Below are 17,137 nucleotides of genomic sequence, written 5' to 3'. Positions count from 1 at the left end.
CATTTATTGAGGTTGCCTCCGCCCTATGCTCAAAGTGCTAATGCACCCCAATTATTACAGCCTGTTCAGCCGCTAGCGGTGCCTCCGCCTGTTCCGGCTCTTCCGCATTTGCCTCCTCCAGTATTACCGCCTCCGCCAGTGTTACCATTAACTTCAACTTCTTTGCACTCATCTCCTGATCTTAGATCTCCTTTGCCTTCTGCTCCTGCAATTATCGGTTCTTCTCCTGTCAGTTCTCCTAATACTTTGTCTCCAATTCTTATGTCTAATTCTCCGTCTGTGCGTAAACGTCTCACAGACACTGTCACTGGTATTCTATCTCCTTTCTTTGGAGCTTTAAGTGTGTCTCTGGCTTTTGCTCGAAGACAGTCTCGTAGTCAGCTCCCAGATTTTGAAGAACGAGAAAGGTTAGACTCTCTCGCACGTAAGTGGATCAAGAAGGGTCCTCAATACAGTGTGTCCGATATTATGCCTACTTTCTCACAATGGAATGCGCCTACGCAAAGATATGTTTTTAATACAATGTGCGATACTCTCATTAAGGAATGGGAAGATGTGAATTCAAGTCCGGTCCCACAAGATCTGTTAGATGTTCAGACTGATTTTGATAAAGGACTTAGTGTGGGTTCCAAGGTTGAGAAAGCTGTAAGGACACTTATTTCTTATAGATCCTTATTGTTCTCTCAGGCTTTTCTTGATTCTGATTCGTCGGTTAGGTTGACACTGAAAAGCGATTCCATGAGAGAGGTTTCTCCAGTATGGAAGGAAGAGGTTGCAGCAGTAGGTGCTAATTCACTTATTCCTGCTCATTTTCAGCATATGGGTACATGTTCCATGGAAATGATCTGAAGTCTTGGTTCTTAAGCAGACTCTCAATCACAAAGGAGCTAGAGAGGGAAAACGTGCCAGAACGCCCTCCAATCAACAATAGTTTCAACAAAAAGTCCTGGCACACTGTAGCATAACTTTATTATTGTTCTGGACTAGGTAGAGGAAGTGTGCTTTATCACAAACCTCCAACACTCATTTATATCATATTATATGGAGACAACCCATCCAGAATGCTACAAAATTAAAAAGTTAAGTGGGTAAGAAAAGTCAGAATGAAAGAGAATGTGCAGTCAGTCCACAAAAAGATACACTCTACAGAAACCCTCAAAGCTAAAGAGGTGAAAAAATGTGTAGAGAGAGAGAGAGTACCTCACGTGCGCACCACCAGAGGAGCTACTGGTTGGTTCTCACCAGCTTGCCCACGTTTATTTCATCATCGGCAACTCTCTCTCAAGAAAAAAGTGTGCAGTGTCCAGTGAAAAAACACATAACACAAGACGGTGTAGTGTAAAAAACAAAGAGACACAAACTGTGCAGACAAGGACAGTAAAAAATGGTGAGGGTATATAGACTCTCAAATAATTGTTTTATCCTGGTTAGGAGTCTATCCCACTATTTAAAAACACAGCATGTTGCATACCTTAGTAATGACGGCATTTACTGTCTTTGTCTGCACAGTTTATGTGTCTCTTTGTTTTTTACACTACACCGTCTTGTGTTATGTGTTTTTTCACTGGACACTGCACACTTTTTTCTTGAGAGAGAGTTGCCAATGATGAAATAAACGTGGGCAAGCTGGTGAGAACCAACCAGTAGCTCCTCTGGTGGTGCGCACGTGAGGTACTCTCTCTCTCTCTACACATTTTTTCACCTCTTTAGCTTTGAGGGTTTCTGTAGAGTGTATCTTTTTGTGGACTGACTGCACATTCTCTTTCATTCTGACTTTTCTTACCCACTTAACTTTTTAATTTTGTAGCATTCTGGATGGGTTGTCTCCATATAATATGATATAAATGAGTGTTGGAGGTTTGTGATAAAGCACACTTCCTCTACCTAGTCCAGAACAATAATAAAGTTATGCTACAGTGTGCCAGGACTTTTTCTTAAGCAGACTCTACCAGATCCTCCTAAGAACCCTGCAGGTTATTACAAAGAATTATCACAGTTGATGCTTGCATCATGAATTTAGCTGATATCGACATGTTGATGGGAAATGTAGTCCCACAGACAATATGGGCTAAGATTCGTAAGGAGAATCACGTACAGGAATTAGGTGCCACTTGGGATGTTATAACTACCACAGATAGAGACCAAGTGGGTGGTGCAAAGCCTGAAGCTTTGATTTCGGAACTCCCTGGTAGAATTATTACATTAATGAAAACTATGATGCCTGCCTTGAGAGTTAACTGGGATAAGCTAGCAGCATGCAAACAAAAGAAAGATGAAAGTGTCTCCGATTTCTTCACTCGTTTTGAGGAGACATTTATCGATCACAGTGGTCAAGATATGGCTACAGAGGGTGGACAGCGATTATTTGTGGACAAATTCGTATTTAATTTGCTTCCCGAGTTGTCACACAAATTAAAAGACTCTGAAAGTTCATGGGCTGTTTCTTCTTCTGCCCAGATATTGGCTACTGCACAATATTATGAAAATAGAGATAAAGAAGAGAAGGAAATGCAAGAGAAAAAGACGAAAGAATTAAAAACGAAGGTTCTCTTGCAACAAGCCTATCCTCCTCGCTATGTTCGGCCTCAGTTTCAACAACCTCCGCAGTTCCAAAGGTTGTATCAAAAACCTGAGCCATATATTCCGCGACCTTTGTTAGGACCTAATTAATGTGCCTATTGTAGAGAAGGTCATTTTAAGAATAGTTGTCCGGTTTTATTGCAACGCAATGGAGCATTATCTGTTCCACGAGGTCGTGCTGGCCTCCAGTCAGCAAACAGAGGTAGAGGTCGAGGTGTGTTGACTCAAGAACAGCGTGCCCTTCCTTCTCCCGATTCTGTGAACTATTTTGATCAGCAAAATGTTAGGTCTACTCAGTATTACAACGAAGATCATTATATTGAAAACGGAAATGAGAGTCTTCACACTAACTAGGACAGCCATGGACAAAGTAAGGGAGTTGTGTCGGTTCCAGTAGATCAGAATGGACCTTATGTTAACGTCACTACAATGGGTGTTTCAGAGCCATTTCTTCTAGATACTGGGGCGATGAGAAGTTCTATCATTCATTCTAAACTCCCTGGGGCACCTTTGTCTGGCTTAACGAATGTTTCTGTAGGATTCTCTGGCGCCCCTGTTCGTAACCCAGTTTCTTGTCCTTTGCCTATTACAATTGGCCCTTATGACTTGGAAGCTCCACTTCTCTTGACGAATGGTTGCGGTGAGAATCTGTTGGGCTTAGATCTATTGAAAAGAATGCATGCTACGATATATTGTTCTCCTTCTGGTGTACATCTTACTTTAGGACAGAAACTGATTTTTCCAATGTATTTGTCCAAAGATCAGTTTCCACCTGAATTGCTTTCTCTTCCAGCAACGCTTTGGGCCACGGGTCCGAACGATGTGGGTTGTCTTGAGATTCCACCTTGTGTTGTCACTCTTAAGCCTAATGTTGAATTGCCACGTATCCCGCAGTACAGGATTTCCACTGAAGGTGAAAAAGCGCTTTTGGAAATCATTCATGACTTAATTCAGAAGGGTGTGGTTGAGGAAACAAGAGGTAACACATGCAATAGTCCTATTCTTCCTGTTCTTAAACGCACTGATCCTTCTCAGCCACCTGTATATCGTTTTGTGATTGATCTCCGGGAGGTAAACAAAATTGTTGTGCCGCAGTTTCCCGTAGTATCAGATATCACTGCTTTGTTGACAATTATACCTTCCACAGCGACCTGGTTTTCTGTTATCGATCTAAAGAATGCCTTCTTTAGTATTCCCATTGCAGAAGAGAGTAGGGACATTTTTGGCTTCTCTCTTGGAGGCCGAAGCTTCCGGTTTAAGCGCGCACCTCAAGGCTATTGTGAAAGTCCCTCTATTTACAGCCAAGCTTTAAAAAGTCATCTTGATACTTTTCATTTGCCGTCTGGTGCTGCTCTGATCCAATATATGGATGATTTGTTAATAGCTGCTGATTCAGAAGAGATTTGCAAAAATGTCACTGTTGCATTGTTACGCCATTTGTTTGATCTGAATCATAAGGTTTCACCCTCCAAACTACAATATGTTCGTAGAGAGGTTACCTACTTGGGTCATCTCCTATCAAAGGAGGGACGACTATTAACGCCAGAACGAATTCAGGCGATTACGCAAATGTCTGTGCCATCCACACAAAGGGAGGTACGTGCCTTTCTAGATATCACCTCTTATTGTAGGCAATGGATCCCTAACTTCTCTCTGATAGCCAAACCTCTGTTGGCTCTCACTTTAAAAGATACGCCTCACCCTCTTCCATGGACTGATGAGTGCCAAAAGAGTTTTTCCTATTTACGTACTGCTCTGTGTTCCGCTCCTGTATTGGGTACTCCTGATTACAGTAAGCCTTTTACGCTCATTGTTCACGATAGAGAAGGTTGTGCGTTGTCAGTTTTAACACAGCGATTTGGAGACAAACAGCGGCCATGAGCATATTTTTCGGCTACGTTAGACCCAGTAGCTAAAGCATTGCCCAGTTGCTTCAAAGCGACAGCAGCAGCAGCAATTTCTATTCGACAGTCTGCTGGAGTAGTGTTGGAGAACACTCTCATTGTCATGGTACCACATGCAGTGGATACCTTACTAAATAGAACGAAAACGCAGCATCTTACGAGCACTCGTCTAACTGGATACGAGCTGACACTGTTGGCTAGTCACGTACACATCAAACGATGTAATACCCTAAATCCAGACACTCTGTTGCCCCTTCCAGAAGGTAAAAGTGTTGAGGAGCAACATGATTGTTTCTCTCGTACTGAAGAAGAGACAAAAGGAAGAATTGACTTGAAAGACACACCGTTAGAGAATCCGGATGGAACTCTATGGGTAAATGGTTCTTGTTTTAAAATGCCTAATGGAGATACAGTTTCAGCCTATGCTGTGACTACTTTGCATACAGTTATGTAAACAGCACGTATTAGGCATAATTCAGCTCAAGAAGCAGAATTGATAGCTTTAACAAGAGCGTGTGTATTGTCAAAAGGGAAGAGAGTGAACGTGTACACCAACAGCCAATATGCCTTTGGTGTAGCGTTCAGCTTTGGGCGTCTTTGGAAGGAAAGGGGATTTCTCACTTCACATGGCGCTAAAATACAACATGGTCAGTTAGTGACTGATCTCCTTGAATCACTTGCCTTACCCACCCAAATAGCGAATGTGAAGTGTAGTGCACACAAAAAGATTACAGATGACATTGGTCGAGGAAATGCATTTGCAGATGAAGTAGCAAAAAAGACAGCGAGAGATGCAACAAGTCAGATGTATGTGGCAGGTCCTGCAAATTGGAATGTATGAGGATACAGTAGAAAGTGTACGAGCGATTCAGAAAGAGGCTACGGAGAAAGAGTTGAGCAAGTGGAGAGAAAGTACAGGAATGTTAGATGAGATGGGTTGGTGGGTGGAATTATCTGAACACCAACGTTGGCTGTTACCAGATGTGTTAGATCTGGGGGTCTCTAGTTGGCAGAGGTAAGCACCTTAGACCAAATAGGGACCCTTGCTTCTAGTCAGGGTACAGGGACACACACGGTAGATAACCCCTGCTCACCCTCTAGGTAGCTTGGCTCGAGCAGACAGGCTTATCCCCAAGGCAATGTGTAAGGTATTCGCACTTAACAACTACAATGACCCCCCTAGTACACCACAACGTAGACCACACAGGTAAGTATATCAAAAATATAACTTTATCTAGTTTCAGCAGTGGAAATCAATTATCATAGCGTTGCACATCAATCTTTTTCTTAGGTTGTTAGGAGCGTAAAAAGATAGTCTCTAGTCTCTCGTGGGACTTCGTATTCAAAGGAAAGGAATATGTTCGTAGGCTTTCAGTATTTAAGTAATCACGTTCCTCCAGCGGTGCCTCTTGCGCTTAGAACTAAAGCGCTCCTCTCAGGCTGCGTGGTGCAGTGCTTTCACAGCTCCCGAGCGATGGACCAATCCGGTCGCGGCTCCCTCGACGAGCCCCCAGTGATGATGTCGACGTCACCGGAGTCAGCCACTCGCAGCGCGGCTCCTCCAGCCAAGCCTCCGGTCAGCAACCAATCAGGTCGCAGCCTCCACGCGGCTTCGCAGAGCGGGGAAGTGCAGCTCTTGATCAGTTTCAGGCCCCCGGGCCGCAGCGGTGTATCGCGGGCAGAATATTTCACGGCGCCCTGTGTCAGCGGGTCGATCGTGACGCTGCCAAGCCGTACAGCGGCCTAGTTAGCACGGGGGCGCCTTCAATCCTGCGGCCACAGCAATACACGTACCGATGAGCACGTCGGTCTTCACAATGCGGCAACCGGTGTCAGGCCAGAATCAGCTCGGCACTCTCCAGCAAAATAGAGAGCAGCCAGCGCACTTCCCGGGGCAGAGGTTTAGAAGCTTGGTAGAACAGTCCACGGTCCTCGCAGCACACAGCAGCGCAGATGGGACACAGCGGAGTCTTTAAAGTCTTGGCAACCTTTCTATCCCTGGGTTGCAAACAGGAGGCCAGCTCTTCTCAGGTCCTTGGAGATTCAGAGTTGAAGACACAGCACACAGCAAAGTCTTGTTAGGTCAAGTAGGTAGGGTCACAGCACACAGCAAGGCCCCTTCTCCTCCTCAGCTTCAGTTGTACAGCAGAACAGGTCAGCCCTTAGAGCACACAGCAAGGCAATCTTCCTTCAGTTCTTCAGCAGTCCGTCTTTCAGCAGAGGTTCCTCTTGATTGTAGAATCTAAAAATCTGTTGTCAGGGGTCTTGTACTTATACCCCTAAAAGTCTTTGAAGTCTTTGTGCAAGTGGGTCCTGAGCCCGGTCTGATCCAGTTCTGGGTGTTGCTGGAGCACTTTGTTTTCCTGGCTTCTTCTTTCCTTTCAGAGTGAGGGGCAGAGTCGTCAGCCGCCCAGCAGGAGGTGGAGCCAGCACTGTGGCAGGCAGGCACATCCCTATTCACTCCCAGGTGCTACCTCCTCCCTCCACTCTACTTGCAAATGTCGTCATTCAGCAAAGGGCTGACTCAGCCAACCTCCTGGGGGATCCCCAGCCCCTGTCACTCTCAAGCCAGACAGTCAATCCACAAGCATGCCCAGGCACACAGAAGGGTCAGACAAGAGAACAGCTACTCTCTAAAAAGTACTATTCTCCAACTCAGGATTTAAAAACAACCTCCCCTAAAATATGTGTTATTAAATGCTCAGCTCAGGGATATCAAACACTCATGTCTCATCTTGTTCCTATGAGAAGATAGGCTGATAGCCATTGGCACCAGCCTCCCCCATGTTAGCCTATGGAGCAAGATAACCTTGCAGCAGTGAACACACCAAATGGCCGCTGTTCACTACCAGAGCATGGTACCTGCACTAGTACATGCTCTACATTTTACATACACTGCACCCTGCCCAGGGGGGTACCTTGGGCCTTCCATAGGGATGACTGATGTGCACAAAAAGGGAAGGGTTAGGCCTAGTCAGTGGGGACACTGACCAGGGTGACATGGCAGTCCGGGGACTGCAGGCAGGCCTGCGGTGGCAGGCCTGAGACACCATTTTAGGGCTACTCATGTGGGTGGCACAATCAGCGCTGCAGGCCCACTAGTAGCATCTGTCATCACCAGCCCTGGCACACACAGTGCACTTTACTAGGGACTTCAGGGTGATACAAATATGCCAATCAGGTATATCCAATCAATATGATATTTTACACAGGGAGCACTTACACTCTGGCACTGATTAGCAGTGGCAGAGTGTCCAAAGCATCTAAACCAGCAAAAACGAAATCCAGCACAGCATCAAAAATCCAGGTAGCACAGGCAAAAGATAGGGTAAAAACACACGCCAAGGATGTCAGGTCTAACAAGATGCCTATGTGCTCCCAGTGGTTACTATGGCGCATGGTCCAGCCGACTTAAGTGCAAAAGGTATAGGCAAGCTTCTGGCTCCAGTGTGGCGAAATGAACAAATCCCAAAATGTGCAGACAATATAGTGAAACATTGTATTGTTTGTTTGATGTACAACCCGGGAAAGGGAATCCCAACTCCAGCAGGTCACTTCGCTCCTCCAACATATCCATTTGAGGTGTTGCAGATCGATTATATTCATATGGAGCGATGCAACAACCTCAAATATGTTCTGGTGGTAGTATGCGCCTTTTCAAGATGGATTGAAGCATACCCTCTAAAAGACAACACAGCTTTATCCACAGCTAAATTTCTACTGAAAGAATTTTTCCCTAGGTTTGGTTTGCCGCGCATTGTCTGGAATGACAATGGGAGCAAATTTGTTGGCCAAGTCATGCAGAAAGTTTGTGCGGGTCTTGGTATCAAGCAAAAGTTCCATGCGGAAAATCATCCACAATCAGCGGGTTTAGTGGAATGCTACAACGGTACATTGAAGTTAAAGTTAGCAAAGGTTCAGGCTAGTACAGGACTCAATTGGTCCGATGCTTTGCCCTTGGCTCTACTGTCCACCAGAACTGCAGTACACTCTCGTTTGGGACTTAGCCCTTACAAAGTGGTTTTTGGACGCCCGGCTAACGTATGGGGAGTCCCTCGCCCTAAGAAATACTCAGACTTGCCATATCCAATGTTGATTAACTATTTGCATGATCTTACGACTAAATTGCGTGTTCTCCATCAACAGGTTCCGAGTGCTTTACCAGAGGCTTCCGCAGACCCAGGTCATTCCATCCGACCAGGTGACTGGGTCTGCACCAAGAATTTCCAAATAACGAGAACTTTGGAGCCCAGATGGAGAGAGACCCGAATGGTTCTGCTCACCACGAGAACAGCAGTTAAAGTCGAAGGAAAGAAGAATTGGATTCACGGCGTGCATTGCAAGAAAGTGCCTTTGCCCTTACCTTACGATCAATGGGTGCGTAGGGGCATTGGTGATTCTGGGAGCGAGAAGGTTCCACGATTCGTACACTTTAGTGATGCACGCCTGAATGGGACACTGTGAGAAAGAGGACGACGAAATTCTACAGGAAGCAATACCATCGCATCGTCGATTAGATACAACCAATCCACGAACATTGTTTCAAAATCAAAGCGCTCCTGGAAAGGAACGATACAATCTGAGACCTAGACAAAAGAACACTTAAGATTTTTTCTCCCCTCTTGTGTAGTATTCTGTCCCGGTTGCAGGGTCACGGTAGGAGTCTTAATTGTGACCTGAGTAGTGGCAATAGGCCTGCAGGACTTGCAGTGTCATAGGACGGCAGATAATCATAATTGAGTGATCGAGGAAGATTGCCGTGAGCATCCATTAGAAAGATGGAAACTACACAAGGCAAAAGAGAGAGAAAAGGATGAAATGAAGAAAGAATCCTGTAAATCAATGTACAGTCGTTTTAATGTAACCTTATGTGTTATTATATTATTGTGTATTGTTTTGGCATTTATCGGTTGGATTGTTTATGCTCTGCAGCAAAAAGTTGTCTCTCCTTCTTCCTCTTCGTCTTCTTCTACTGTCTCTCCAAATCTCTTTCATACCCTTCCTCAACATGAACTCATTAGAAGAACTGAATATTACAACAATTCTTTTGTCCAGTTGTTACATCAACACCAGTTAGTGGTCAATACAACTGACTGTTGGGTGTGTGGACTTATGCCACATACCACAGAGAAAGGAATGCCATATTTGGTTCTCCCGTTCTCTTATGAGGGTTCCGCTTGGGCTTATTTTGTCATTTTCTCTAATGCCTACCAAAGTAAGTTCAAGCGCTCCATTAGTTCATATATTGGTGGTCCAGATTTTAGTCATAGCTCATTAATTAAGGGAATGGTAGCTATGGCTAAAATCATGGAAAATAGTAAGATTTCCATTGATGAAAGAAAAGCATATACAAACTGGAACGTCACCCATTATGTCTCTAGTCTTAGTGATAAAGTCAAACAAAGAAAATCTCCGCCAATTTGGACGATTCCTCATCAGGGAAATTTCTGTCTACAAATTAATGATCGCTCTTCCGACACCATACAAAGAAATAACTGTTCTCACACGTACGTTTATTCCTCTCAGAACTCGCCTCCTCTAGTACCGTCTAAGGGCACGTAATTTATCTGCCACAATAGAGCTTACACATGGTTACCCACGGGTTTTTCTGGCACCTGCTATATAGCTTTTCTTCTCCCCCCTATATACACCGCTTCTGCGAACTATCATCAAAACAGATATGGCAGAGGGATTATTGATTCGAAAGACAGCAGGACAAGAGGGAGGAGATTTCCTCAAAAGATTTCTTCCTTTTTGGGGTCCAATGGCCAACAGCAGAAATATAAGGCAACTAGTCCATGTCGTAGAGACCACAATAGACGTCACTGTAGGAGCCTTAAGTAATATTACGGCAGAACTACAGGCGGACCGTCTTATGACCTTACAAAATCGAGTTGCCTTAGATTTTGTTCTTGCAGATCGTGGTGGAGTGAGCAAATTGATCGGGTCAAGTTGCTGTATTTTCATACCTAATGACGCTCCGACAGTATACCAAGCTATCTCCAAGTTGCATATAATCTCTGAGTCGATTCACCAGGACGAAGGAGATTGGTCCTTTTCGGAGTGGTTTTGGGGGACTACTGTCCAAATGGGGTTGGAAAGCATTGACATTTCTCGGAATAATTTTGACCATTATTTTCTCCTGTTGCCTTTGTATGCACTGTGGTCCCGCCATCTGTGACCTGTGTGCTACTATGTGCATCCCTAAGCCCAAATCGCCAAGAACAGAAAACATAAGAATGATGTTACAGCAACAGCTCGATGACCTCATGGCTATCGACATTGACTCAGATTAACATGAGTCTACCTTGCCTGAGTTCTGGCAAAAGGAGGGTCTGAGGAACTTCGATTTCCGATCGCGATCGAAGCGACCCGCCATCTTGTGCTCCGCCGCCATTTTGTGTTGCCATCACTCAGGCAGCACGGCGAACAAAGTCTATTCTGCTTTTTCTGCAGCCTCGTGTCGAAATGGTCTTTCTGCCTCTATTTGCAAAGCTGGTGTTAGGTCTGGCCGAGTACACTAATCCCTGTCTGGTTTTTCTAATCCCCGTCTCAACTATCTGTTGGTTCACACTATTCTTTTCAGACTTTATCTTAACGTCTGGCCTTCACTGTCCTCTGCTAGCATTCTCTCGTTTCACAACTGACCTCCAACACACAAACGTATCTCGCCACATGCAAGTTTGTTACAAATCCGTTAATAAATTAGTTTGAGGGAGGGGTGACAAACACAGTTGGAGGAGAGGTTTCTTCGAGTCATCTGACAATTTTGTTTTCAAATCTCTCCTATTGGTTCTGTCCTATTTTCCAACTTTCCTTATTGGCTCTTTCTTGTATTTGCTGGGTGTATACTTGGTTAATGTATATGTTATCTAGATGGTATAAAAGTTTGTGCGCCACAGAGTGAAGTGGCAGTCTCCTGAGAACCTACCTTGTGTACTTCTGGGACAACTGTACTAGCTGCAGCTAATAAATCTGATCTTCTAACGCCTAACAGAGTGTCCCGTGTCTCTGTGTAGCTGAGCAGGAGAAACCCAGGAGATTAAGGCGTACCCTGCGCCGCCAGGCCCAAAAGGTTCTGGTTCTTCAGGTCTTGATATATATGTGTGTGTGTGTATGGATATATACACATAGAGTGATGCAGAGAGGTGCAACGACATGTGAGAGAAAAGAATTTGAGTTAGGTATATTGGATATATTGAGAGACGCGAGGAAGACAAAGATGAGATGGAGAGAGCTGAGAGGGAGGAAGAGGGTACATAGAGAGGTAAACCTAGCTGTTAGAGATTACAAGAGCAAGTTTCAAGGTGGAAGAGGTGAAGTAAGGCCAGAGAAATGACAAACACTCCCAGGCACCAATTGCCTGAGTGTGGGGTTAAAGCTGGGCAGCCAGGTATGTAATTAAGATTTATTATTTTTTTAGCGCAACACAGCACAGCAACCAAAGTTACTATGCTATGCTGTGCAAGGTGGATAAAGCAGTGTGGAACCATATTTATTCAAAGTGGACTGCTTCTGCTCACTACCCCTGCAATGCCACACAAACAGGATGCCTAGTGAGATGCACAACCTTTTCACCATGGTAGAGAGGCGTGGTGTCCCCTCTAGCATAGGTTTTGTACTTGAAGCCTACCCTTCTAGTACAAACTCCTATGCCTACACAAACTGTTAAACATTCCACACATTGCATGTGTGCTGTACACTGAAGCAAACATGCATTATATGGAATGTTTGGAGAAACGTTTTGATATTTCCATGTTGGCATCTGCTTTTAGGAGACATTATTTTTTTACACAAAGCTCAGTCAAGCTATCATAGAGATTGAGCCAAAAACTCTGAGAGTTTGCTCTAATCTACCCAAGTAACGCCCCTCTGATGTGGAGTGGTATAAATTAGCACAAAATGATATCTTCACTTCGACAAGGGCAGTTTTCCAGATCAAAATACCTTTTTGCATGGGAAAGTAAATGCCTTGCAAGAGTTTGTGCTGATTAGTGTTACTTTGTGTGATTTTGTCCTGGTGCAAACCCTTGGAAAATCTGGCCATAAATTTATGTTAAGAACGCTCATCTGTCAAAGTAGAAAATAGCTTTTTTATAAGCAACGTTATTATACCAGGAGTTTCGACTGTCCACTCACTTTAACAGGAGGGGCTACTGGAAGGTGGGGGGGCCAGACCTTAAAATGGCTATAGGTAAGGGGTTAATAGAAAAGCATAAGGAATAAGATGGTAAAGGTTTAAGGATAAGGAAGATTAAAGAGGCAGGTGTAACGCAATAAGTGGAGGGTAAGGGCAACAATGGTAATGGTTATATATATATATATATATATATATATATATATATATACACACACACACACACACACACACATATATATATATATACACACACACACATATATATATATATATATACACACACGCATATATACACATATATATACACACACACACACACATATATATATATACATACTGTTCCACAAGTGCCACTGGCTTAGGATGCACTCTCCATCTGTATACCTTAGTTCCATACGGCAGCAGCGCAGCCATCAAGCGCACGGGTATAAATCAAAAGCCTAACGCGTTTCAGACATTCCATATGTCCTTGTTCACAGGCATGAGCAGCAGCAAATTTAAATGGTAAAAGACTCGGAATCAGATTGCAAGTCCCTTTTATTGGCCACAGGTGAGGCCTCACATGATATTCAGATTGCATTATGGGATTGGTAGTCATTTAAATTCATACCATAGTTCGTATTCAAACTCATGTTGCCAACTCACATATTAAATTCAATCCAGCCATTAGTGGGCTCCACGTGAGCTGTAGACTGTGTTGCATCATTAATATCTGCCAAACAGATGGACCGATAACCGCTTCCCTCATAGAAAGCCACCGGACCGCTTTACTTTCATGTGGTGGTGCAATCCCCACGGCGAGGCTGCCGCGCATTTACAAACTCTTCCACAAGTGCCACTGGCTTAGGATGCACTCTCCATCTGTATACCTTAGTTCCATACGGCAGCAACGCAGCCATCAAGCGCACGGGTATAATTCAAAAGCCTAACGCGTTTCAGACATTCCATATGTCCTTGTTCACAGGCATGAGCAGTAGCAAATTTAAATGGTAAAAGACTCGGAATCAGATTGCAAGTCCCTTTTATTGGCCACAGGTGAGGCCTCACATGATATTCAAATTGCATTATGGGATCCGTAGTCATTTAAATTAATACCATAGTTCGTATTCAAACTCATGTTGCCAACTCACATATTAAATTCAATCCAGCCATTAGCACACATATATATACACACACACACACATATATACATACACACACACATATATACATACACACACACATATATATACACATATACATATATATAATATATATGCTTACTAACAGAATTGCATGCATTTGTTGACATGAAGGTATATCACAGAGTTCATGTACTCACTTTAGTTTGTCTTAAATTCAGAGGTAGAATTTTAATAAATATTAAGGCTGAACTGAAAAGTAAAGACAAGTTTCACATTTCAAAACTGTCTACCAACCATTTGTTTATTACCTACTGGCCATTTAAAAATACCGAGTGAAAGAATACATCCACTAGTATATGTGGTGTGATCTTAAGGAACACTAAATATGATCAGAGAAAGGCAACCACATACAGAAATTACAAATCAAGACGGCGTTTTTGTATACGGGAGGGAGCTCGATCGTAATGACACTATTCCAGCGGTAAGGATGCCAGCAAAGTAGACTGTGCCTTTCCATAGTAAGCTATACAAAAATTGCCTCAGTAAAATAAATAATGTTAATAAATAAAATCAGGAATTATCGTGGTAGCAGCATCTGCATATTAATTAACAAACGTCATCCTTAAGATAAAGGCAGGAGGAAAAGAGTGTCCAAATGTGATCCTTTAAAGAAAAGCTTCAGAAGTGTTACAGGCAGAGAAGTCTCTGCATGGCTCCAGGCTACATTGCCTTATGCGTGCAGGCCCATTTCATCATTCTGATTTCAACAAGGGCAAGAGAATCACCACAAACCTCTTGGTAACCTGCCCCATACCCACCTCAGTGGTATAAGTAGCATATATACATTTCAGCTGAAATCTGGTGAAAACAACCATTGATAACCCTACAATGATATTCCTAATTCTGACATTTACAGTGACCACAGTACCTTTTTATAAACTCACTGAAAATTTTGAAATTATTGTGAAATGTGGCATTTGTATTGTTGCCCCAAGAAACTTTTAGTGACTTCCACATTAATGCATAATTTGATATAAATTAAGAAAGTACTGTATGTCTGCTTTGAGTGTCCCTTTCAAACATCCGCACCTGCTTCCACCTCTAATAAGTGATCATGCCTATTAATACAAACGCAGGTGATCTGCGGTTTCACTGTTTCTCCTCTTTGGAGCTCTACAATGAAGTGGCTGATGCCGGTGTTTGGGCTGACTGAGAGTTCGCGAGACTTCTTCAGCGTCGAAGGCACGGTGCTCTGAAGATCTTCAAGGAAGTATTTCATCCAGATTCTCAGGAACGCTCCGTGACTCACTACCAGTATGTTTGCATGCAGGATTATTTCGTCGCCGTCTGCATCGGGGTGGAAGTCATATGCACCTCCGTGGTTTTCCGATGAGAAAGTCGACGCCATTGTACTCTCGAATCCATTGCCTGCAAGTCCGGCGTTTCCTCCACTACATCTCTCCTCCAGAGCCAGCTGGCACAGAAAGTCGAAGAAATCCTTTGCGCGTGCTTTCACCTGAATCAAAGGTCATGAAAAGAGCAAAGGGAGATTACTTTTCACATCATTCAAAACAGTATTAGATCCTACAACAACTTCTGAAAATTGCTAAGGGGTTGGTTATTTTCCCCAACACTATTTCGTCATAGCAGTCCACGTTTTTTTAAAACACTACTTTCATCCCTACAAAAGTGTTCAACTGTAATATTCTAACACTGAATTTATTTGCTTAGTTTACTTATGTATACATTACCCTCCCTGACCTTTTAGACTTCAAGGAGGCATCTTCCTAAACCAGGTCTGCAGCAGTATACATCTTATTTAGGAAGTGGCAGGATTATCACAAGGAGCAGGCAAGCACCAGTCCCTCCATAATTATGTTCTGCCAGAAATTATTGCTGAACCTGGGGAAGATAGCAGGCCGTGTTTGGGGGCATCTTTGTACGTAGACTGGGAAAATCATTGGGTGTTTTTCCTATGCGGCTAGCCATGTGCGAGTTGAAGTATCACTGGGTGTCATCCACAACAGATGCTTTAGATTACCAAAGTCCTCTGGATTCACCCTTGCCCAGCCCCACAAACACGTGGACTCCAGGTGGAAGCAACCACAGCCTTTGCCTAGAGGAAAGCCTGGGAGATGAAAGCACAGGGCAGACATCCTCTGTCACACACTCACTCTGTCCACCATGTTTAGCTTTAGGCTGGGAGCACCACCAGCCAATTCAGATATGGCGGGTGCCTGGTTGCCTGCAGTTATGCCCGAGGTAACTACACCAAGGAGAGGATGGTTACTGGCAACAAACTTTGCTCAGCTCCTAAAAGCAGACGGAAGGAGGACACCAAAAGTCATCCAGCCAACTGTGGCCTTCAACATCATCTAGACTAAACCTGAATTTCTTATTGCCGGGCTAAGAGAATATAAAATGAACAAATTGAAAATACACCATCAATCAGTCTCCTATATAAGAGTCACCAATAGTCCATGCTGTGTTTTATTCAAAGTAAACTACCAGGCTAGAAGAAATCCCAAACGCTGTAACTATTTAGGGTCTGGCCTATGGTAACCATTTTGAAACTAAAAAGATCATGTTAAATCAATGCAGCTAAGTCTATACCTGACAGCCTAATCAGGGTCCATATGATTGTAAACAAACACCAACCACAATGCGTTGTCTGTTCTATATACAAACTGGGAGGATAGCTGTAGCGAATGCTAGCCCTGAAAATGATGACTTGTGCCTGTGCACTTTTAGGTCTGCTCTGGGAGCAAGAAGCAGCCCTGGACAATCTATTCAAAAACATTGTCTAATTTAACCCATGGCCTGGATATAAAGATTTACCCTGTACAAATCCAAACTTTCTACCAGCATAAAGGACCTATTGAGTCTCACTGAGTATTTTTCTACAGCATGCACCCTCTTACTACCCAAAATGGTAGTGACCTTTGCAGCGCAACTCTTTTGCTTTTAGTAACAAGCATTTGCAATGCAATAGGTCTTGCATTTACAAGAGTTTGAGCTATTGGCATTGTAAATGACAATACCAATAGCTAAAACTCTCGCAAATGGAGTTGTTGGCCATTCCCTTTTCCTTAGATGAGCTGCATCTAAAGAAAGGACGCAGCCATTAAAGTGATAGAGCGGTATGGGGCGCTTTCACAAAAACAAACCACCTGTTCGTCAAGTTGACAAACAAATGCGATTTTTGTAAAAGTGCCTCATGTTGTGGTTTCACTTTAATAGCGGCTGCGCACCTTTCTTTAGACGCGGCTCATCTAAAGAAAGGGGCGAGTGGCCGACATCAAAGTGAAAACGCCGTTTGGGGCGTTTGTAAACAAAAAAAGCAACAAAAATCAAACAAAAAACATGTGGCCATGTTTGGGCCACAAACA

At 43.6% G+C, this 17,137-nt stretch overlaps 1 protein-coding gene across 6 annotated transcripts in view; it reads right to left on the bottom strand.

Annotated features, from left to right (window-relative positions):
• Window positions 1–13,950: 13,950 nt before the first annotated feature.
• The window catches only part of TIGAR (TP53 induced glycolysis regulatory phosphatase), a 248,087-nt gene continuing 244,900 nt past the window's right edge, over window positions 13,951–17,137 (bottom strand). For all 6 annotated transcript variants that reach the window (XM_085652583.1, XM_085652585.1, XM_085652588.1 and 3 more), the window contains one exon: window positions 13,951–15,264. In XM_085652583.1, coding sequence (XP_085508709.1) covers window positions 14,824–15,264 — 441 coding nt within the window. In that variant the 3' untranslated portion in view covers window positions 13,951–14,823. The remainder of the gene's footprint in view (window positions 15,265–17,137) is intronic.

The sequence above is a fragment of the Triturus cristatus genome, chromosome 4_1 (genome assembly GCF_964204655.1).
Source record: "Triturus cristatus chromosome 4_1, aTriCri1.1, whole genome shotgun sequence".
Taxonomy (NCBI): Eukaryota; Metazoa; Chordata; class Amphibia; order Caudata; family Salamandridae; genus Triturus; species Triturus cristatus.
This window is presented reverse-complemented; position numbering and strand designations above follow the sequence as displayed.